The 23,927-nt window shown below is 43.5% G+C and overlaps 1 protein-coding gene across 1 annotated transcript in view; it reads right to left on the bottom strand.

Annotated features, from left to right (window-relative positions):
* Positions 1-8,985: 8,985 nt before the first annotated feature.
* Positions 8,986-23,927, bottom strand: part of BEGAIN (brain enriched guanylate kinase associated) — a 151,440-nt gene continuing 136,498 nt past the window's right edge. The window contains exons 7-9 of the mRNA XM_061998405.1: positions 16,929-17,036; positions 13,475-13,558; positions 8,986-10,359 (exon numbers count right to left, since the gene is read on the bottom strand). Coding sequence (XP_061854389.1) covers positions 8,986-10,359; positions 13,475-13,558; positions 16,929-17,036 — 1,566 coding nt within the window. The remainder of the gene's footprint in view (positions 10,360-13,474; positions 13,559-16,928; positions 17,037-23,927) is intronic.

The following is a 23,927-nucleotide window of genomic DNA, read 5'->3' as shown; positions in this document are numbered from 1 at the left end:
TTCCTTTCTTCCAGTTTCAGGCCTTGCCTTTCTCGACCTTCAGGCTATTGTAGACTCTGCAAGCACAGGTAAGTGGGGATGAATCAGAAAATGATGATTCAGTTCCTGTACTAAGACTGGGCTCGAGAACTGAAGCTTTCATTCTTCATCAGTTTCTCAAGTTGTAAGAAACACAAGGCCAAGGTCCTTGAAGTCTGCTAAAACTGAAATAGCTGGCTCCCTGCTATCCCACTGGGACTGAGTATCTCGCTTCTGTGTGACTGGGGATAAGAGCATTTCCCTCACTTGTGAAGGATAAACACTGTGAGGTACTGAAGGTCCATTGAAATAAATTGTCAAGTTACAGTCAAGTGAACCATAAGCCTTGATTTATCTCCCTGGCAAAAATAACCCCACCAGAGTCAACGCTCGTAATTTCTCAGAGTGCTGCTGCTGTTGTCCCCTCCTCGTTTGTTTGGTGGCACAGTAGCTTCCTGCAGGTGAGAGCCTGCATGCTGCCTGGACATTCAGTGCAGAGTTTGCTCCTTATAACACACTACACATCTGGTGTTCCAGATTAAGAGATTTTCTACTGGAGGAAAAAAGCTTGACTGGGAGCCCCTTGAAATTCATAACCCTTGTGTGCTGAGAGTACATCTCGCTCCTTGAGATCTCTTTTACAATGTCACATGTGAAGAACTGGAATGGGAAGGGATGCTGGCTGACATTGGCTTGACAAATTTAATGAATCTGAGACTTGCTGCTATCTCTCTGCTGCTAAATCACAGAGCTGTCACTGCTCAGCTAGGTGTAGTAAATATTGCTGTGGCTTTGCAGCTCATGTGTGCGTCTGCTCTGATTCATAAATTACAAAGGAAAAATCTAGATGGGTGGATAAATTTCAATATGAATTCATTAGGCCTGACTTCAAAAATCAGGATTTGCCTGAATAATCATAGAGTATTAATGTCTATATGTCAGTGATGGGTGTGCTGCTGAGAAGGGATTTAACTCCCACCTGCCATCTTTTCCAGCGGTTGCATCGTGGATCAAAGACAGTTTTGGCTCTTGCAGATGAAGACTTTCTCCCTACTCTGGGGTGCAGTAACTGTTTGCAGAGGTGATCCTTGGCTTAGCAAAGGAGTGGGGGTGAGAGGGACCTTGTCACTTCCCACAGGTGTAGGATGTACAGCTGACAGCAGCCTGGGGAGATCCCGTGTGGCAGAAAGCAGAGTGCACTTCTCTGCAGTATGGGTGCTGCAAAAGCCTGGAGAAGAGAAAGCTCAAGGGGCTCTGAACAGCAGCCTTCCCAAACCTACAAGGAAGTTAGCAGGAAGACAGAACTAGGCCTGTTCACAGGCTGGCCTTAGACACCAAACTGGTACATAAGCACTGTGTGGGATGAAGAGTTTCCTGGGGACCACTGATAGGATGGTCGCCAGCTGAGCTTTCTGCCCACCTCTGTTGCAGATGGACACTTTAGTCCTGGATCTCTCTGGGATTCTGACTCCTATAACTAGCTGAAATTTAAGCCATACTTTTTAAGGCTTTAGGAAACTTTGACCTACTGTTATATGGCAGTACAGTTGACATTAGGATCCCGTGTCCCTTGTGATTCCTAGAAAGGGTGGAATTCTTATCTGCTGTGTCCTACTAATTAGAGGTTTGTTGAGATTTGGGGGATTTGGAGATGTTTTATGAGACAAATTACTTTAGAAAGTAAGACTATAAAGTCAAATCTTCATAACTCTGCACTTTGAAACCTCAGTTGAAGACCTGCTTGTTAGAAATGCTTTACTGGGGGAGAAGTTAACTCTTTTGAAGCAATTAAGAGGCTATAGGCTTTTATACCTAGAACTCAACATCAGTGTAGCCTGGCATGAAAATGGTCAGTGGTTAATCTTCAGAGACAGAATGCACTTCACTAGTGTTGTAAAGGATTGGAGTACATTGCTCATACTTAAGCAAATTCTCATAGAACATAGTGGATTTAGAGATAAGAGTGCATCCTATCCAGCCACATCATATAGGACTTTTTTCAGCACAGCACTTAAGTATACACTCAAATTTCTCCTCAAACACTTATTGCTTCATTTAGAATGCACATATGCAGGAATTAGGATAGAGTGAGAAGTTATAGTTGTGGCTTTGTAAGGGAGACCAGCCCTTGGATCTGAGTGTTACAAAAGATCCTGCACTGGAAGCAGGGCAGAATTGCAACAGAAGCTTTGTCAAGTGAGGGGAGAAGAAAAGATACATTGTCCCACAGACCAAAAACCAGAAACCCAGCAGGCGAAAAGGGCAAGATTGAAGGGCAGTGGAAGTGCATTCAGTGCACAAGCAGCAAAACCTTTCATTGCAGGAGAATTCAAATTACCCTTCTTATCTTCAGCTAAACAAAATCCATCAATGACTAAAATAGCTTTACTAATAGAATCAAAAGAAAACACCCAAGAGCAAAGATGTGAGAGAGGAGCTGGAATGAACGACAGGTTGTTAACAAATGACTGTTGTTTTAAAACAAGGAAGTTTTTGAAAAAGACATGGAGGAAAGATGGGGAAAACAATGAAAATCTTGTGATAATGTTGATACAGGACTGCTTAGGTAGAAAGGTGCCAAGATTGAATTCATACAGATCAGCACGTCTAGCTGATGGTCATTAGAAGCTGCTGTGTAGACTGGTTGTGAGATCCAAGGCACTTTTGAGAAGTTGCCTTAGCCCCTTTCTAAATATTGACATAGATCTCTAAATGGAACTGCTCTGGGGGCTTTACAGGCTTAGAAAACCTCGTACTAAGGAGCCTCAGATCTATTGATTTTGGGAGAGATGTTAGAGCCTAACAAACTGGCAGCTGAAACTGTGCAGGACTTGAGAACAGCTTAGCTGGGAACAAATCCTCAAACTTGCTAGTGATGGAAGAATACAAATCAACCCTACAGGGCTCAAGTCCATCCTGAGAAAACTCAAAGCTCTTTGAGAACAGCTAGATGCTACTGTGTTAAGTGCTGAAGAAGTTGTAGACAACACAGGGGAGAAGTATATGAATCATAGAATCATAGAATGGTAGGGGTTGGAAGGGACTTTTAGAGCTCATCCAGTCCAACCCCCTGCAGAAGCAGCTCCCACCTAGATCAGGTCACATAGGAACGTGTCCAGGTGGGTTTTGAAGCCCTCCAAGGAAGGAGCCTCCACAACCCCTCTGGGCAGCCTGTGCCAGGGCTCCTCTACCCTCACAGTGAAATAGTTTTTTCTTATGTTTAAGTGGAACTTTTTGTGTTCCAGCTTCATCCCATCACCCCTTGTCCTGTTGTTAGCTACTATAGAAAAGAGGGATGTCCCAACCTCCTGACACCCACCCTTTAGACATTTATAAATGTTAATAAGATCTTCCCTCAGTCTCCTCAGTCCAAATTAAACAACCCCAGGTGACACAGCCTTTCCTCATATGAGAGATGCTCCAGTCCCCTGAAATCTACTTGATTTTCAAATTCACCAATTTTGAGCAGACAAGCTCCCATTCTCAAAACATGTTCTGCATCTTCTAATCAAAAGGCAAACCTGTAAATCTGGCTATATGGAAATCTGTTTTATTTGCGTAAGGCTTTTCATAGAATCACAGCATCGTGGGGGTTGGAAGAGAACTTCAGAGCTCATCCAGTCCAACCCCCCTGCAGAAGCAGCTCCCACCTAGATCAGGTCACACAGGAACGTGTGCAGGTGGGTTGTGAAGACCTCCAGTGAAGGAGCCTCCACACCCTCCCTGGGCAGCCTGGGCCAGGGCTCCCTCACTGAAACACTGAAAGTTTTTCCTTATGGTTAAATGGAACTTTTTGTGCTCCAGCTTCTTTCCATCACCCCTTGTCCTGTCACTGGATACAACAAAAAGAGTGCTGCCCCAACCTCCTAACACCCACCATTTAGATATTTATAACTATTAAAGAGCTCCTCCCTCAGGCTCCTCTTCTCCAGACTAAACAGCCCCAGGTCCCACAGCCTTTCCTCATAAGGAAGATGCTCCAGTCCCCTGATCATCTTGGTGGCCCTGCACTGGCCTCTCTCCAGCAGTTCCCTGTCCCTCTGGAGCTGGGGATTCAGCAACAAGCAGTTGCTCTGATCTGCCACTTATTCTACTTTTTAGTACAATGGGTTTGAACAGCATAACGTTTATAACAGAGTGTTCTGGTGTGCAGCAGTAGAAAGGTGAGGAGGATGTTCCTTGAAAATCAGAAGCAGCTGAAGTCCTGAAGGCAGAGTGGCCCCAGGGAAAACAGAGAGGACTACATCTGCACAATTTAAGCAATGTTCAAGGAGAGATATCATAATAGCCTGTAAGAATTACAAGGGTGTAAACATGAATGGAGGATAAGAGTTTTATAGGAAAGTCCAAAGGATCTCAATTAGCATTTAAAAATGAAACGAGGGGAAATGAACGTGAGCAGCTGTATGATCACGCTCTGGGACAGATGTTCAAGTGGAAATCCTGTTTAATTAAAAGTGCTGGAAGGGGAAAGGATTAGTTACATTTTCTAGTCTGAGAGAAGAAGTTAGAAACTGTTTGAATGGAAAACTACCTGTTTTGTGGCTTGCCATGATGTGAACTTGGGAATCTTGTTTCTTTCTGGACCTCTGAAAAGTTTAAAAGAGAGTGAAATGCGTTATTCCAAATGATTGAGATATTGTGCTTTTTTGTTAGCGTTAATTTGAAGTGAGAAAAGTGTTTTCACATCTCAAGAAGTGCATTTGCTTGTCATGATTTTGTAATCCTTATGCACTCTTGTTCCTATTGATTTGGATCCTGTTTCCCTGGCATCTGTTTTTGTATTCTTATCTGTTTTAATGCATGATTGGTGAGACCTCCCTCTGATCTCTTTGGGCCCTCTTTGGTTTTCCCAGATCAGTGTTCTGTGCCATGTACATTTTGCTTTCAGTTTTCATTCATTAAAATGACATTTCTCATCTTGTCCTTCACTGCACTGTTGAGGATTTGCCACTTCTTTCCCTCACCTTTCCGTTTTTCCCCGTGGCAAATGAAATAATTGATGAAAGGGAAAATCCTGCTGTAGGCACCTGCAAACCCTGCACACGGAACCTGACGACTTCAGACTCGGAAAGTGAAGTTTTGTGGTAATGTGGAGGCACCTTGACATTCTTTTTATAACACTTGAGAGAAAATTGGGCATTTATGTCCTTAGGAAAAGGTATTTCAAGGCAAATTCTCAGCCCCTGGGGTGGAGGGATCTGCAGCACCTTTCTTTGGATGAAGATTTGATTTTCATTCCTGGAGTCACTTGTCATTAAATGAACAAAAGACTAAAGTCAAGTTCACCCAACCTCTCCTCCTGAACTATTGATTTGCTCTCCCACCATCTACCACTTTGCCTGTTTTTAACCAGGTTCAATCCCCTAAAACCTCAGTGACTATTAAACCTCTCCTAGGGCCAAACAGGTTAGCTGGTGGCACAACAGAGCTCTCATATAGTCACAGTGCACAATGATGGGTCTGTAGAGACCAAGTGGGTAGCTGGCTTTAAATAGCTCCAGTTACACACTGTAAAAATCTTCTTTTTGATGATTTTTTGATGAGTTTAAATCTATTGTGAAAAGAAATAGTAACTTCCTAGCCTTGTGCCTCAGATCTCTCTGTGGCTGTCTCGGGAAATCTAAACTGAAGGCATCCAAAAGAGAGGTGGAAATAACTCATGGTAATCTTTCAAAGTTCTTTTTGTTTGGAGAAATGAAACCAAACCACAGTTGAACCTGTAAATCTGAGTAAATTTAGGTGAATGATTTCAACTTTTTTTTCCTCATCTTCACAGAGAAACCTGTTCTGCTGAAACCAGTTTTGCTGATTCAGGAGAAATTAAGATCAACACATTAAAGCTGAAGAACTTCTCTAGCCATTGCATTCAGTTGAATTTTGTTGCCAAGTTATGTATTGGTGTGTAACGAGGTTGTAGGCTCTGTTACAAACAAAAGCCAGCACTCGTTGGCTGGAAAGACTGCTTTCAGTCTACATACTAGTGCTCAGAGGCTGGGAGAGCCAGGTGAAGCAGAGTCAGACTTTGAAACTGCAGTAGTGAGAAAGAAAATAATAGGAGGGGATATGAAATAATCAGATAGATAACATCTAGCAGAAACTTAATTCTGTGTAACTGCCAAAATAGCAGTTCAGTGTCAATGAATGAATGATATTATAACAGGATTAGTCTGATGCAGTGTTCCAGATCAGAAATGTCATGATTCATTGTTCCAGAGCTTATGTATTTTCTCAGGTGAGATAACAGTTAATTTTCACCTCCTGCATGCAAATCCTTGTATTCATTGACCAGAGAAATGAATGTCTTGCCTTAGAGATTGTCTAAATGTTATATACCTGAATGAGTCAAGAGTGAGGTTTTTCTTCACATCTGTGTTCTGTCTTTGTGTTTCAAAGGGGAAATAACAGATTTTTTGGATTATCAAGTCTACTTCAGGTCATATTCTGCCATAAGAAGCAGCTGACCTTTAGGGAACTTTGTCCTATTCTTCTTTTTATGGACTTCTTGGAATTGTTATTCACTCTCTATGAACAAGTATGGGAGCATAAAGCACAAGGACCTGTTGGAGCAAGTGCAGAAGAAGGCCATGAAGATGATCTTAGGGCTGGAACACATCTGCTATGAAAACAGGCTGAGAAAGTTGGGCTTTTTCAGCTGGGAGAAGCAAAGGCTCCAGGGGAGACCTTATAACAGCCTTCCAGTGCCTACAGGGAAGCTGGAGAGGGGCTTTTTACAGGGGAATGTAGTGACAGGACAAAGGGTAATGGCTTTACACCAAAAAAGGGTAGATTTAGATTAGATATTAGGAAGAAATTATCTACTGTGAGTCTGAGGAAACCTTGGCACAGGTTGCCCAGAGAGGTTGTGGATGCCCCATCCCTGGAAGCATTGCAGACTGGGTTGAATGGGACTTTAAACAGTCTGGTCTAGTGGGATGGGGATTGGAACTAAATGATCTTTAAGGTCCCTATCAACCCAAACCATTGTGTGATTATATGGAGGTGTGTTATAGCTTTTGTATTGAAATAAGCCTCACTTTAGAGTTACTTTGTGCCTTACCTATGTGTTCTCAGCTAGCATTGCTCTCCAGAGTGCTGCCACAGATCTCGATGGAACTGCAGGGACTTGGTTCCAGATCTTCCAAACAACACAGCAAGTACTTGCACACATCAGTAATGGTAAAGTTTGTATATTATCCATGAAGAATATGCCAAGCAGTAGGAATTGTTGATGCCAAATGCATTGAACCTGTAGCCTCACAATACTCATGTTGGAAATGAGCACATCTGTAGTCTTGCTTCCTAGTTACTTGCCAGATGGTTGCTTTAGGAGAACCAGCAGCAAATGTACATTTTCTTGGTAGGTATTGAACAGCAGGTCATTCTTTTAGCTTTTTAAGGAGCTAGTTTAGGCTTCCACAGTGATCTCACAGAGTACTACCACGCATTGCACAAAGTAACATCCTTCCCCATACATGAGCTGGTAAAGGCAGTATGTCAAGGGCAGGATATGTGTTCCATGAACACGACTTAAAAGACTTCTTAAATATTTATTGCTGTGTTCTGCCTCTTACCAAGCAGCAACATTGAAGCCAGGAAAGAAATCCATAGGATTTTCCCTTTCTCTCTTTGTTTTTCTTCTCATCTCCTCTTGCTCTTTCCCTTCCGTTGCTGTCCAAGTTGTACACTCCTTAATGGTGAAATGGTGAGAAACAGAAAACTCGATGGAGAGAGGAAATGCCTAAAGTACAGGTAAAAGTATGGCTTCTCAGAGCCAGGAGTGAAACTCCCATAGGCTACAGAAGACCAGACTGTGTTAAAAATAGCAAGGTGCATATGAAAAAACTATGGAAGGTAACAGCTGTAAAGACCTAAGAGATTGTGAGCATGTGTGTAATGGAGGAGGAGCTTCAGTCACAAGTTTGCAAGTAGTTTTCAATGTTCCTGTCAGTGTGCAGAGCCCTGCCTTTTGAATCCAACCCTGTTGATTCAGCCTTGTTTCTTTTCCTTGTTTGCTTTTCACAGGCTGAGGAGAAGCTGTCCTTCCATACCCAGTGGCTGAGGACTGAGAACCAGTGCTCAGGAGCTTACAGAGAAAGATAAACTCCTTTGGAAAACAAGCTAAACCAGGAGCTTTGCTCATGATCTGCTGCTGCTGCCATGGATGCCACCCAGAGCAATCCCATGTTCTATTGTCCAGGGTACGTTTCAATGAAGGGAAAATACCCCCACAGGTATCTCCACTGGTGTCTTTTATTAAGTAATGCAAAATACAGTATTAATTATGACACTGCATGCATTTTAGACAATAGAAATGCAAGCCTACAGAAAATGTGACAAAGAAACCCTCAATTACTTTTGAGGTAGTATACAAGGGAAATTAGGAAAGCAGAAACACAGTGGATTAAAAGAGCAAAATAGTAGTGTTACTTTGTGCATACATTAGTCACTCATAAATACATTTGTATGAAATAACTTGAGATACAATTCCATTCTTGTTAAAAAATAGACTTCTTCAAATTGACCGTCCTTGGGTGCTTTGTTGATGTGATGGTGTTTTCTTGGGTGGATTCATTTTCCTCATCGCTGCCGTTGCGATTTTACCCTTTTCCTCCAAGAGTTTAGGCACAGCTGGCCTCATGCACAAAAATAAATAAGAAACCTGCTGGAAGGGAAAAGAATTCTGCTCAAATAGCTTCGGATAGTCTAATAAATACCATTTTGCTTATAAAAATACTTCAGGTTTATAAAAGGAGGGAGGGGCCAGTCTCCCACGTGGAAAGGATGTCAAGTGAAAAGTGCTGGATAACGTTTTCCAAGAAGATTTCTGTTTTAAACGTTTTAGTACCATTATGAATAGATCTTTTATTAATAATCCTGTTTCTGAGGAGCTCGGCATTCGCTTGGGAGTGTCAAATGCTCTCCGCTGCCTGTCGCTCGCTGTCTTATTGCCGTTTGGGAAGGTGCCTAGTTCAGCAGGGTGCCGTACAGCTGTGCTTTCGTAAGGCTGTCCTTGCGGCTCAGGCCGGTGCTCGCAGTCCGTTGGAACTGCTGCTGTTTGGAGTGAATAGCCGGATGGCTCCCTGGCTCCATGGAAGACTGGTGGATTTCCGAAGCCTCTGCCGAGCTCTGGTTGAGGGACTCTGCTGAGCTGTTGGGGCTCACGTCCACGTACTCTCTTTTCAACACCGGGCTGCTCTCCATGTTTGTGCTCGTGCATAACTGGACGGTGATCCTCTCGTTTTTTTGGTCTCTTGGTTCTTTTGCTTTGTACGCGGGCAATTTGTCCTGTTTACAGCTAGTGCTGATGTCAATGTTCAGGCCACTGTCTGTTCTCAGGAAGCAAGAATCCACAAGTCTGCTTTGGCAGATGTCGTCTCCCTCTGAGCAGCTGTCTGCTTTGTAACTGGCGTAGATAGGGCTCGTTCGACTGTCTCCCTTCTTAATGGGACTGCTGTAGTACTGTTCTGAAAAGCTACAAGGCGACAGTCTGCCCGTGTTCCTGTAAGAGTACGCACCAATGTCCTCCACGCTCAGCTGCCTCCATCGCCCGGGCAAGTCTTCTTCTGAAAGGTGGGTGCTCCTGCACTCGTTCCTCATTTTCTGGTTGGCTAAAGCCTGCTGTGGTGTTATGGCTGAGAAATGAAAAGGTTCGTTTGCATACGGAGGCAGAGTCCTGGTAAAAGTGGGCGAGTTCTCGTTGTCGTCAGCAAGCTCCACGTGCTGCGCGGGTTTGGCCTTGGCAAACCTCGGGCTTCCCTGATGCTCGTAACCCGCGGGTGACTTTCTTTCAAACAGCTCGTCTCGGTTGCTCATGTAGATCGCTTGCTGAGAGGCTGTCAGGGTGTTGGCTTGCGCGTTCTCCTTCTCCTCGGACGTGACGCTGAAGCTGGAGTAGGAGCTGGAGGTTGGCAGAGAGGTGATGTACTCTGGGAAGGCTTCGTGAGAGAAGCTGGAATGGAAACCGTCTTCTTCGACGGTGCTGTCCGTGGAGTTCTGGGAGCGCAGGAACCCCACGTCCTTCACCTGTGTGTCCACGCTCTGCCTCCTCTCCCTCCTCCTCTCCTCGGGGCAGTAAAGGGCAGTGTCGCTGCAGTAGATGTCCGACTTGTACTGGGGCCTTTGCCCGAGTTTCCCGGCGGAGTCCTGAAAGTTGAGGTCCCTTGTAGACGGGCTTGACAAGTGCGAGGACAAGCTGTTTGGGTCTGGCTTTTCCAGTACTTTGGCAATGACACAGGTGGGGATGGTGTCAGCGTAAGACGTGTGGCACAAGGGGACGGAGAGGCTGCAGCCGTGTTTTTCCAGATGGATGCTGACCCTTTCCTGAAAGTCAGATGGCAGCTGTAACAGAAAGAGATGGCAGAGGGGAAAGGAGAAAAGGGTACAGGTCAATACTGCTGTCTGCTTGGGCAGATGCCTGCTCTTTGTGACATTACATAGCTCGCTATACGTGGTTCTTTGACTGAGGTGATGGCCACAATCTTTGTGCATTTCCGAAAACAAACGTGACCAAATGGCTTTCATTTATTTACTTAACATTTGGAAATCGTCACCTGTTTCCCCTCAAGGAAAGCCCTGTGAAACTGAAAGGTTTCCTCCCAAGGTTGAATAGGAATGATGTAAAGAATGTAGTGAACAATGACCTTAAAAAGGCAGGTAGGGAATCTCAGCCCACAACAATAATTTCCAGGCTGTGTGCATGGGTGTAATTTGCAGTTGGAGTGTAGGAGGGCAAAGGTCTCTGATGGGGTGAGAAAAGAGGAGGAAGAGATCAGATCTATTCTGTTCTGCCTGCTTTCGATCTCATCTTGCCTCCAACCTGGTGCCAAATTGGCTCCTGCCCTCCAGCATCACGTTGGAAGAGGCAGGAAAATTGGTTTCATTGACATGTGAAGCAATGGTCTTGGCTGCTATGACAGGAGTATTCCTGTCCTGGGAAGAAGCAAACCAAGCTGTCTTCCTTGTCCCAGCAGCTGAGCACTGCTTATCAACCATCCATATAAGCCTCAACATGTTCCCCCTTTACAGCAGTCTCCATCGGACTGCTTTTCTAGTCTCTTGCCACACTGATGGAACCAAGAGCTCAGACCTGAGTTTACATTACGAGTCCTGTGACAGGCCAGTCAGAATCAATCATTAAGTCTGTTATGTGTCATTGGAGAAAGTCAGGATCAGGTCAGTGGGCAGTGGTTCCAGCTCCCATTCTGTCATGTGGGCCGTGACAGATGGAGAGATCACGTTCCTTTGTGTGGCTTAAAAGCATGGCAGGTAACGCCTGTGCAGGTATCACCAAGCGTGCTTGCCAGACAGTTTTATCCACCTTGCTCGTTTCAGATCCCTCTCAATGGTCAGGCAGGATAGGAGAAACGACCACACGATGTCTATCTCTCAGTATTTCTTGCTGGAAATCAGAACTCCCATTTGCACTAAGTTTCGAGTTTGTGGCCGTGATAGCTCCCTTGGATATCCATCTTGATGTGTGCCACTCAGGAATTCAGCCCTTGAATGCTTGGCTGAACTCTGATTTACCCAGCACTTCAGTTTCAAAACTAAAACCCAGGTTCCACTGTACCAAATAATCACTGGTTACCCTTACAGCCCTAATGATCTCACTCCTTCCTCAACTTTGTTTCCCTACAAGAGAGAACCCTACAAATAAGTATTTATTACTTATTTGCCCTATCCTCTGTTTTAGCAAGAGAAATTTAAGGGGACTGCTCCTTGTAATGGTCTCACATCACTATCAGACGTGGAGCTCCTCTTTTAGTTTCACTGGGAAGCTTTTAAAGTTGTTTTAATCCCCCAGAACTCTATGTGTTCAAAATATGGCACTTTGTGAAATGGCATTCTTGTTAATGTGGAAGTAGGATGAGTGTTTTTTCAACCAATGGACCTTCCAGGATAGTTTGGATTAACTGTTATGTTGTTGGTTAGCTCACATGTCTTCCATTGGAAATAAAGAGTGTGAGGTTGCCAGTCTGAGAGTAGACAGCAATATCAGTCATAGTAAGTACAGGTGAAACAATGATTGAGTAAAGAAGCTGCAAAATAGGTCTGCTGTAAATTGCCACAGAAATGAGGAAAAGAAATACATTTGATTTAACGTGAAAGCACTGTATGGGGCACTGTATATTATTTTAGTATCCTGCAACACCACTGTTGGATCTGTTTTTTATGCATTATTTAGATGAGGAAATGAGTTCAGAAAGAGAGTACTATTTTCTGGGCATTGCACTGGAATGATACTGCTGTCATATTACTATATTGTACTATAGTTTAGGCTTCTGGATAGTAAACAATACTTTGTCAGGCAATGTCTGTGTTTGTAATGGATTTATTGGCTCTGACGGTGCATTCACACTTGCTGAATTACTAATAAATACTTGGGCTCGTGAGTGGAGGCTTTCCCTGTTTAATTGAGTGCATGACAGCCTGGGAAACTGTGGGGAGATCCCACATCTGTGGTACTTTTCTACAAGTGAACCCCTAAGTGCTTTTAAGGTCCTAATTCTTGCTAACAGGTTGGATGCTTTCAAGTGGGAATAACATCGTGATAATTCCTGAACGTCAATTGCTGAGGGAAGTCGGTTACTGGGATAAAATATCAGGATGTCCTGTCTCCATTCCAGAAAACCACCACCCACTTGGGCTGTTCAGTGCCCTGAAGCTGTCTGCTGGCTTAGAAATGGTTTATACATCCCACATTCAGGTTTGCATCGCTCCATTGCAGAACTGCACAAGAGAGGCCATTTGGAGGGACACTGACCTATGGGACTGGTGAAGCGGAAAGGCTTGTCTCTGTGACCTTCACCAAAGCAATATGCCTGAGAGAGGTGTTATTGCTTTGTGTAGCACCTGAATTCCTAAAGACGGTCTCCTTCACTAATATTCACCTCCCCTTTAAGGAGTCTGCTTCCCAGGCCTGGTTTACTTGGAAGCGAGGATCATTAATTGAAGTCTGCACCTTGGAAATCAATCATTCAGTGCTCTGCTTGCTTTAGAAAAAGATATTTGTCCTGGCAGTCCAGTTTAAAATTCATGTTTAGAAATTAGCTGGACTGGAAAATAGCTTCAGGAGGAGAATTGATTGTATCAGAATCTCTGATGCCTGCAGCTTGTCATTCCCCTGCTCTCACCCCCCCGTCCTCCCCCAGCATTTTAAAGTATTGAGTTCTCAGCACTTCATTTTTTTCCCCTAAAATATGTGGTCAGTGCAGGCCCCTTCTGCCAGGTAGCAGAGAGTCTGGGGAAGAAGTACCTCCAAGTTCCATCACTGGCTGTGGCTGTGTACTTCCCTCAGCTGCAGATGCACAAGCCTTCCTGTTGCTTAAAGAGGGCTGAGCGGGGGAATCAGAGCCTTAAGGGCAAACAACTTCTGGAACTGATACATGTGAAATAACTTGTTTTCCATCAGATATTTCTTTCTATGAGTATTCACCAAGGTGGGTCACATTACCTCTGAAAGCTTATGTGCCCTGTCGTAATTCTTGCTGCACTGGAGCAACTGAGCAGCTAAATTGCAGTCCTTCCTATAGAGCTCCTAGAAAAACAAAAGAGAGCTTGTTTTTTAAGGTCTGCAAATAGCTCGTGGCTTTCAGTCCTCCTCCCATGCCTGAGCAGTCCTCCAAAAAATGGACTTCAGGGAAACGTGGAGCATCCTGTAACTTGTAAATCCATTCAGATTCCGTGTTGCTGGGATGTTTACCCCTTTGCTCCGTGGGGGTGGGCAAAACTACTAGGAAGAAAACGTTAAGAACTGTTACTACAGGACAGTAATCTGCATTTCAGAAGATGGATACTTACCCTTAGGAGGTGGGCTCTATAGTGTTAGCTGCATGGCACTATGAAGGCTAAAAGAAACTGTGAGCAAAAGGAAAATGTAAGGAAAGACACTTTTTAACTGAGTGTTATCCAGATCAGCACTAAGATGCTGCCTTATAAAATGCTGAAATAATCTTATGAGGTGGTGGGAGAAATTAACTGCAGAAATATGCCTGGTGTTGTTGATTTAAATGGAGGCTTTTGCCTCCTTACAAAACTTTCTTGCTGGTTCTTTTCTCTTTCATATGTTGCAGAAGGCAGCTATAAAAGTATCATAAACCTCACTGCAAATATTTGGTGCTGCAGAACAGGATATTTCACTGGGTAAGAAGTTACCATGAGAACTTGAGACAGGGAAAAAGAGAATGAAAACAATTGGCTTGTACGATTTTTGTATTGAATGGCTCCCATGGCTTATTTAATGGGAAAATCAGTTACATAGATTTGCCTTTCATCTCAATTGAATTTAGCACACATGACTGTGTAGCTGTATCCTTCAACCAGTATCCTTGGGTCCTTCGAAGTGAGAGCTGTGTGTTGCTGTTAGTGATCTAGGTGCCATTAAAACAAGGTTGGCTTCAGAAGTTGGTTTTCTAGGTGGGTGTAGAAGGGACAGACAAAGCATAAAGGTACTACAGCCACTAGACTGTGCTAAATCCATAACGTTTACAAACTGCTTATAGAGGAAAAGCTGTTGGATACTGGATGGATGGGAACTTTCTCTGGCATTAATGTTATCATTTCATTGCATGCAGATTTTTACTGCTCCACTTGTTATCTTAAAAGCTGATAAAGGCGTTTTCTATGAGAAGGAGATACGGGAATTGCTTCTGCTTTGTCCTGTAACAACAGCTGCAACACGAGGTTCTTGTGAGTCTGTGAAGCAGGCAGGCAGTAAATGTGGTTTTTCCTATGATCATTAAGTCATTATATTTTCGTATTCAAAGGCCTTCAGACACTCTTGGTTCGTGGGGATTTTTTTGTGTGAGCTTTTATACACCAGAGCTCTGCCTTAAATGTACTGTAGGTCTTACATTTTATATTAACACACACTATTTCATTCCTGAAAGCAGATGCAAACGGTAGGAATCCAAGAATACAATTTAGAAGCAAAAGTCTGTTTCATGTGCATGAGTTTTGGACATTACACGCACATTAAACACACAATATATCCCTACACAATGTATAACACAACCACTCCAGGTCCCATATGGCATTGCTAGGTGCAAAGCCTGAAATCACTCCAAATCCCTGTCCTTTCTTCAGAAGCTGTGTGCCTCTGCTTGTGTGAAGCGGTTGTCATGGAGAGTACAAAAAGCATTTCTGACACTATTTTTAGGGGCTTTAAAAGTTATTACAGGGAGAAAAATGACATGTGAGTTAAATGTGCCACGTGTACTTTGTTCTCAACGTTGTGGGACGTGCCGTGTGACAGGAGTGACTTTTTGTTCCTTATCTGAACGGGAAAGTAGCCACATCTGTGGCAACTGGTGCAATAACAGGCAATTGGAGCCAAAAGTGTTTCCCAGAGTCTGAATAATATTTTCACAGGAAAAAGTATCATTTTATATATCTTGTCAGAAAAATATGGGGGAATGTAATTGAAGGAAGGATTATTGTCAATACAATAGCATGTTCTCCCATGTAGGATTCTGCAGCTAAACACTGTCTCTGCCTTTTAGGTATAATATTAATGGTTTGTTTCAGAGTTTATTTGCTCTAAAATTGAGGTTTTAACCTTTATTTTCATTAGTGATGCTACATAACTAAGGGTATGAAGAAGTGGTACTTCTGTTCCAGGCTTCTGGACCATACTCTGTTGCTGAGTAGTTCAGAATAATTAATGGGAAGAAGACTGTTCTAAGCTTCACTCTAGTCTAAGCTGCCTTTAAAAACTATGAATATCAAAACCACCTCTTCAAATGTGAGCTCAGACCTGACTCCAAACTTATTGGGAGAGGTGTAGAATTGTTTTCTCCCTCTTTTCAAAGTCTGAACGAACTCCACTGGTTTCAGCTGAATTGGGCTGGATGTAGCCAAATGCAGCTCATATCATGTTCCACTAGTTGCAGCTATTAGAGTTACGAAGCACTGTTGCTTCAACATGATTTCTTACAAAGCAAAGGGTCAGACTGTGAAGTCTTTGTCTCCATTGCAAAGCTATCAATCTCATAGGCACAATTCACATCAACAGCCATATGAATGGGATCCAATGCTCCCTGCTGTGATTAAGAGTTCATGTGAGATATGGGAAGACTGAATGTAAGACGCTGGAAAATAAGTGTGAACAGAAACATGTCTTTTGTAGATGACTTTTTTATTAAGTGTCTAAGGAATGGCACAATAATGAACCAGATGCTTTCAATCTTTCTTTGCTGTCATTTTAGGTTTGTCCCTGGAAGGATTTCATCAGCTTGGACGTCAGCTGCAGCACTCATGCCAGTTTTCAGCAGTGTTTAATGAGATGCAGGGTGAAAATCACCAGAGATATTCCCTGTACTGTCCCAAACAGAGACAGGTAAATTGTTACATGTGAACCACAGCTGGGGAAAATGTGGTTCATTCTCCCTTCAACAATCAGAGTGACCAGCCTGGGGTCAATCCTACCTTCTGCTAAGAGAGCTAACTTGTGCAGGGCATCCCATTTCAGTGAGCAAAGACTGACAGATGAGAGGAACTTCAGGATTTGTGGGGCTCTACACTGTGCCTAAAACCCTTTTGATGAATCCCCACTTCATATGTGTGTCCATGCCATAGCTCTGAGCTATGGCTCCACCAGTTTTCTGTACTAGACCGAAACCAATGGCAAAATCAATGTGGGAATATTGCCATCCTTTAGCATATACTCTTTGTCAGTTTTAGGTTAGACATAAGGAAAAAAATATCAATGAAAAGTCTCACTCCAACCCCATAACATAAGGACAGCTGAATTTATAAAATGATAGGAGCAATCAAACATGAAATTTAACTGTTGAGGTGCCAAATCACATTTCACGTCGTGAGCAGAGAAATGATGGTTTCATGGGAAGTGCACTGCCTGAGTCATTGCTGGATACAATCTCAAGATGGATACTTAATTAGATACTTACATTGTCTTCTGACAACTTATCTATTGTCACCTTGGCCTCTATTAAGTGATTATTGAGTGCAATTATTTCATGGCTCAAAGCCCGTTTTTCCTCTTCGTAATGTTGACCCTGTGTAGAAAATGGAGCAGTCAGCATTTTTTCTACTGTCAGAATAAGGCCCAAAGCTTGGTGGCATTCTCAAATCCAGGGAAAAGCACAACATATCTCTTTTTTTCTCCCTGTTTTTTGCTATTTTCACTCACCAGATGAGGCAAAGCACTTGGAAAATATGGAGGTCAAATGGAGCTCCCGTTGGGAACTTTGACAAAAGGCTCCAGCTAGCTGGTACAAAAGCATTCAGCTGAGCATCAGCTACTTCTTTGTCACAAGACATGGTTTCTAGGCTGGAAGGGACTTGGGTTGCTGTTGGTTTTTGCTACAAGAATGTTTCACTTATACCATAAACTCCCAACTGGGGAGGAAGAATGTTATTTAAAAGAGAAAGTATCTGTGTTTGAGGCAGTTTCTTTTTACCTGTTGACTCTGCTGGCTGCTTTAAAAGCACTGAATGAGGTTGTTCACTTCTCAAGATTAGTGTTTGCCCCATTGTGGGCTTAACACTCATTAGCAGAATGTGACCCACTGTGGGATAACAGGAAAAAAAGTCTCATTCAAGCTTCTTACTACCCATCAATTTAATCTCGTTACCAGTAGGCTGCAACTCATCAGAAATGCAAAGAAAACAGTGGGAAAAGTAAAGTGCCTCTGGCCTTTCCCATAGTGTGCCCCATTTTCATACTGCAGTGTTTATACACTGCCTCATACATCAAAAATCATTTGGCACCAATCATTTATAACCCTGCCTCCTAAGTTAACTTTGTGTTTAGCAGTGTGGTCGCTTCCCAGTGCTCTGTGTGAGGTGAAGGTGTTTTCCTTGTGCTGAGAGCTGTGCAAGAAGGTTTGCCAATCATCTGAAGGGATCTTTTAGAAAGCAGCAAGAAAGTAGGGTAAACTTTAACCTACATCTGCTTTGTTTAATAAACTCAACCCAGTGACTAATTCACAGCCTCAAGTCCCATTCTAACAGTGTGGTTTGTGAAGGATGTTCCTCCAGCAGGGTGACTGTATCAGCTACTGAGATCTCCCAAATGCCATATTGACAGGGCCACACCAAAATCTCCCATCCATGCACACGTGACAATGTCAGCTAATTGACAGCAATGGGAGTTGTGTGTTCTGAAGTTCAAATGAATATCAAGGTTAATTATTCAGCTGCAAAGCACCAGGCTGTGTTAAAGAAAGATGATTGAATTGGAAGTGACAACTCTCATCCTAAGTTGCTATTTATAGAAAAACACCTTCTCAAATGGTCTGAGCAAACCCATGACTTGCTTTAAACAGCACAAATACGATTGAAGTGTCTTTTTGAAGGTCTGGACCAGTCTGTTTTAATGTCAGCTTTTCTATGGACTGTCTGTTCTCTGCTGTTGCAAGACCTCCATCCTGGCAGCTGAGCTGTGCTGGAGGCTGGCTCAGGCTTGACACCTCTCCCATCTCATTCCCCTTGAAGCTGGTGCTCCTGCAAGCTGTCTGGAGACCATATCATGGAAAGCCAAAATGTAGTTTGGAAAGCATGCCAAAGGCTCCTTGCAAAAGCTCCAGCCTCACTGGTTTTGACACCACGGTCTTAACAATGCGATCTTAGGGACGGTGGTTTTTAATTAGGTAGATTGATGTGGTTTTATATGAGATCCTTAACTGTAATTAATTTTATTGTGAACTAACAACCAGGCACTTTGTAAACCTCCTGAATGTCTGTGTGCTTCTAGAAACCTGTCTCCTTTGAGAGTGTGACTGAAGATCACATTTGCAAAGGTATTTAGCTGAGTAATGAGGTAGACAAGTGACTACCCAAGTACGTGGGAAAAATGTGCCCCCTCGATTTTCCAAGTCATTTGATGCCTTTGAAGGATCCAGGTTCACTGAGCACAGACTTCATCTTCCAAATAAACATTTGTATTGAAGATATCCATGTAAATGCCAGGGCATTTACATGGATTTGTAGTACCTTCTTTTGGTCTAAGTCTCTGATTTCGCTAAGTGTTGCCCTTGCCTGACCAATTGAACTTGGCTTGACATAGTTTACAGTTCAGGAAAGGTCATCTGAGCAAGGATTAACAGTATTCAGCAGAGAGCAACTCATAGAAGGGGGCAGCAGATGCAGGCTGTCAAAGCAGTACCTTCTGTTGCATTGAGTAAGGCTGAATCTGACTGAATTATGGTTTCATTTTATTTCAGTGATGAGAACTTTTTGGCTGCTGTGTTCCAGACTTTGTATCTGGCCAAGTGTGACTTTACAAAAGATTGTAGATTTGTTTAACTGGGAAATCCTCCTCAGTCCAAATTTACACCACACAGGTCAGCAAATAGACACCAAAGCACTAAACATCACAGCAGTGCTGTGGAGGAGGAGGCATGGGAAAGAAAGGCCAGTCCAAGTCTTCTCCATCGGTATGTGTTCACATCCCACTCTTAAACTCGTTGTTGTTGGCATGAGCAAAGAGTCTGTCTCACTAGGGCAAAATGAGGTAAGCTAAGAGTGGGCAAGACCCTGGGCTTTGGTGTATAGGCCACATACTGTGTGCCCATCTTTGAAAGTTCAGAACATCAGCTGGATGTTATCGTGGTCCAGTGGTGGCAACAACAGGATGGAGGCTTAATCCTGGCATCACCTTGGAGAAAATGGTGCAGCATGAAGATGTGGTGTGGTACTCCTGGATCACTGCTTTGCAAGGATTGCTGGTTACTGGGGACTGCAGCTTTGAGCTTTCCAGCTGCAGTCACGCAGTCATATTTTCAGGGTCAGGTAGAGATGTCAGAGAGGGATGAAGGGAGGATAGGAATCACAGTATCGGTGCTATGATTGTGAGTTACAAATCACAGAATGGCTGGGGTGGGAAGGGAGCTTTAGAGATCATCCAGTCCAACCCCCTTGCAGAAGCAGGGTCACCTAGATCAGGTTGCATAGGAACATGTCCAGGCAGGTCTTCAAGACCTCCAAGGGAGGAGACTCCACTGCTTATCCTATAACCACTTTTAGCAAATACTTCTATTTCAAGTAGCTTTTAGATGCTTGGTCCTGCTGCACTTCCATCAGGCTGGTGACCTCTTTCCCTTTGGCACTGCCTTCAGCTGTGCAGCTGCTAACAATCCCTGTCCAAATTCAGTAACAGATCGAGTCAATGGTGTTGTTGATGTGCCAATAGCTTGCAGCTGGACTGAGCATTCCTGAAGTTCACTCCAAAATTCCATAGCTATGGGCTGTAAGGACCTGAGTTTCTGGTGGATCTTTGTTCAGAAATCTTTGTTGAGTCAGCTCAGTGCATGTTGCCCCTGCCTCCTCCCTTGACACAGAGCCAGCATGAAAGAATACAGCCCCACAGCGTGTGAGTAATGCAGGAAAACTGCAATCATGTGCCCACGTCTGAGTCAGATCAAACCCGTCCTGCTGGGTGACTCCAGCGATGCACAGTGCTGATGTTGATGTTGGGGGAATCAAGTGCTCACTGCCTTTCCTCCTAGCCTGGATTCAACATGAGCCTCATTGCTTTCCTCTCACATCTGATGGAGGAATTGGGTTCTCTGCTCTTCCTAAGGGGTCAAATGCTATAATAAAAGATATCTCTTATAGTTTGTCCCAGTGACAACGTCCCTCATGCATTTACAGATCCATAATAATACAAGGTGCCACTTTCAAAAGTGTTTAGTATCATATAGTCCCTGCATCTATTATCTGTGGTATAAGTGGGGTGAAAAAAGGCTTTGGTAGGTTGATATAGCATGAAATAATTCATAGATAAGTATATGCTGGAACCTAACAAAAGCTGGATGGAAAAAACTGCTTTTCTTGAATATTAGTGGATCCTCAGAGGTCCTTCAGCAGAAATGGGGCAGCCTGAGAGTTGGCTGTCTGTCTGGTATTGTTTCTGTCTCCATTCAATCTTTCCAGAGCTGGACAACATCCTTTGTAGAGCGGTATCAGCCTATTAGTCAAGGCTGGGCTGCCTGCCGTCATCTCTGCTGTGCTGTGGGAGCTTTGAGATGTGTGTGAGCCTTTTGAAATCAGTCTCAATTGTGCAAACGAGCAGTGGTGGTCAGTGGAAATGTGAGCATTTACAAAGGTGGCAAAGGAAACCTGTTTGTGATGTTCCTGTAAGGAACACTTCAAAAACCAGCACTTTGATGCAACCGTGAGAATAATAGAACAGTAGTAGTGACCATCAGGGGATTAGTGGCCAGCAGCATCCCTTTGGAAATAGCTCTTCATAACTAATGTCTGGATGGCAGACATTTGTTCTGTTTCAGGTAGCACAGAAGCAGCACTGGTATCCCAACCTGAATGCCTGGGCAGAGCTGTACTGCAAGATGTTCAGATGTGGAGCACAGGCAGAACTCTGTTCCCTGTTTCTCTTTGCTACTGCACTTTTCCAGCAGAAAGACAACACTTCCACTGGAGAAATTCCTCACCTTTTTGGACCAGCATAACACTGTTCACTCTCTGCTTTTCTCACAGAGCACTAATTGTGATCTCTCCATTGTAAATATTAATAGGTGCTGCTAAGCAGCTGCAACGTGTTTGCTGTTCTGTGGGTTGTGGTTGGTGAACAAGTGCTTTCCAAACAATCTCTGTATACTTAATCATCTCATTGAAATAATCTTATGAACAGTAAAACAGAGCAGTTGGAGATGACACAAAGCTGGGAGGAGTGGCTGGTGCACCAGAGGGTTGTGCTGCAATACTGAGGGACCTCGAGAAGCTGGAGAAATGGGCTGATGGGAACTTCATGGAGCTCAGCAAGGGGAAGTTAAAGTCCTGCACCTGGTGAGGAACAACTCTGTGCATGAATGTGTGCTGGGGGTGACTCGGCTGGAAAGCAGGTTTGCAGAAATAGGACCTGGACTTCCTGATGGACACCAAGTTGAACATGAGCCAGCAATGTGTGTCCTTGCTGCAAAGGTGGCCAAAGTTAACGAGGGTTGCATTGGAAGTGTTGACAGTAAGTTGAGGCAGGTGATCCTTCATGTCTACTCAGCACTGGTGTGGCCACACCTGGAATACTGTGTCCACTTCAGCACAAGACAGGTATGAACATACTGGAAAGAAGGTCCAAGAAATGGCCAGGAAGATGGTTAAGGCATTGGAGCATCTCTTTTATGAGGAAAGGCTGAAAGTGCTGGGACTCTTTAGCCTGGAGAAAACAAGGCTCAGGTGAGATCTCATCAATGTATGTGAATATCTGAAGGGAGAGTGCAAGGAAGACAGAGACAGGATCTTTTTGGTGGTTCCTGGTGGCAGGACAAGAGGCAACAGCAACAACTGAACATTAGGAAGCACTTTTACTGTGAGGATGACTGAGCACTGGAACAGGCTGTCCAGAGCTGTTGTGGAGTTTCCATCCTTGCAGGTACTCAAAAGCCATCTGGACATTGTCCTGAGCAACCTCCTCTCGGTGCTTGAGCAGGGACAGTTGAACCTGATGACCTAAAGCTCAACCTTTCTGTGATTAGTGATTGTGTAACAAATTATAGCTGCCAGCTCTCACTTGACTGCTGTGATAATTGGTATCCAGCATCTGGGCTGTTGTAATAGAAGGTATTTTAAAACCTGTTATTAGCAAATACTGACATCTGCCATAGAGGTAAATGCTTTTGTTATTATGCAAAGGTGATTTAATTGATAATTAAGCCACCTCTAGATCCTAGTAAAATAGGGAACAGTATGCATTGACTATGGCACAGGTTCACTTCTATTTCTCTCTGGTACTCTTATAGATGTCAGACCTCAGCTTAGACTTGTTGCATGTGAATGCATATTTTCTGGAGTCAGTGAAGCAGCTTCTAAATGTTACTGCTAATTACACTAATAATGGAAGATGAGAGTGCATTATCTATCACAAAAGGCACCCAGATGCTCCATGCTTTCAGCTCAACAGCAGGACTGCAATGGTGAGTGAGGATTTGGTTTATGTCAGTACATATCTCATGTCCTTGTGAGAAATAAAGTCATCCCTTGTGGAACTGAAGGTTGGGAGAGTAAGCAATAGTCTAACCCACCCAGAAGAGAATAATGTAGCTTAGTTCAAGCCTATGTGCACTCTTCTTCCCATCCAGGTGTGTCACAGTCTCTGCTGAGCAAGGCACAGTTGTGAAATACAGTGTTGAACCAATGGACTTAGCTTGCTGGCAAATAGAAACTGGGGTGAGGGGGTTGTGACTAGACCAGGGGCATATCTGACAATGTAAAGAAAGCAAGAGTGGGAAAACCTGTGGTGGAAATAAAAGCTTTTTTTTTTGATTGTAACTTAAAGTTAACAGCTGCTCTATTTACAGTTCTTCCCCACACACCATATGCATGACATATGTTTCAACAATTGTCTCATAAAACCCCAAGCTGTGGCTTAGGTTTGCAGATGTTGCTGGGTGTTGTCTGCAGTAACTCGTGGTTTTAAGCATTACTGTGTGCTAGTTTCTGCTCTGTGGATCTTCGTGTCGTTATGACAGATGACGTGTCTGTGCCTGTGCGTGTTTATGGATGCTTTGGAGCTGTGTGAGTTTATCTGCCACTTAAGAGCCTAGCTGTGGATAGCCCCTGCTTGCACACTCACTTAGTAAACTGTAGTAAAACCAACAAACTGATAAGAACAACAAGTAAGAATAATGGAAGACACTGCGACTGAAATGGTATCAAATGATGGCAATTCATGACATGGTCCTTGGGGTGCAGGATTTGCTGTTGATCCTTGCTTGAAAGCACTATTTAATAGGTATTGCATTTTTGGGTTTGGTTCTTTGTACAACAGTCTCATTTTGATTTAACAGCAAGATGAGTATCCAAAGGAGCTGTTCACTTACAGGCTCACTGAACCCACAACTCTGTTTAAGAACGTGCATCTTTACAAGCAACTAGAGAAAAAGAGCCAAACATTTAGCTAATTTATTAGGCAATTTTTTGGTCAAGTT

The sequence above is a fragment of the Colius striatus genome, chromosome 6 (assembly GCF_028858725.1).
Source record: "Colius striatus isolate bColStr4 chromosome 6, bColStr4.1.hap1, whole genome shotgun sequence".
NCBI lineage: Eukaryota > Metazoa > Chordata > Aves > Coliiformes > Coliidae > Colius > Colius striatus.
Note: the sequence above shows the minus strand (reverse complement) of the source record. Positions and strands in the feature narration are given on the sequence as shown.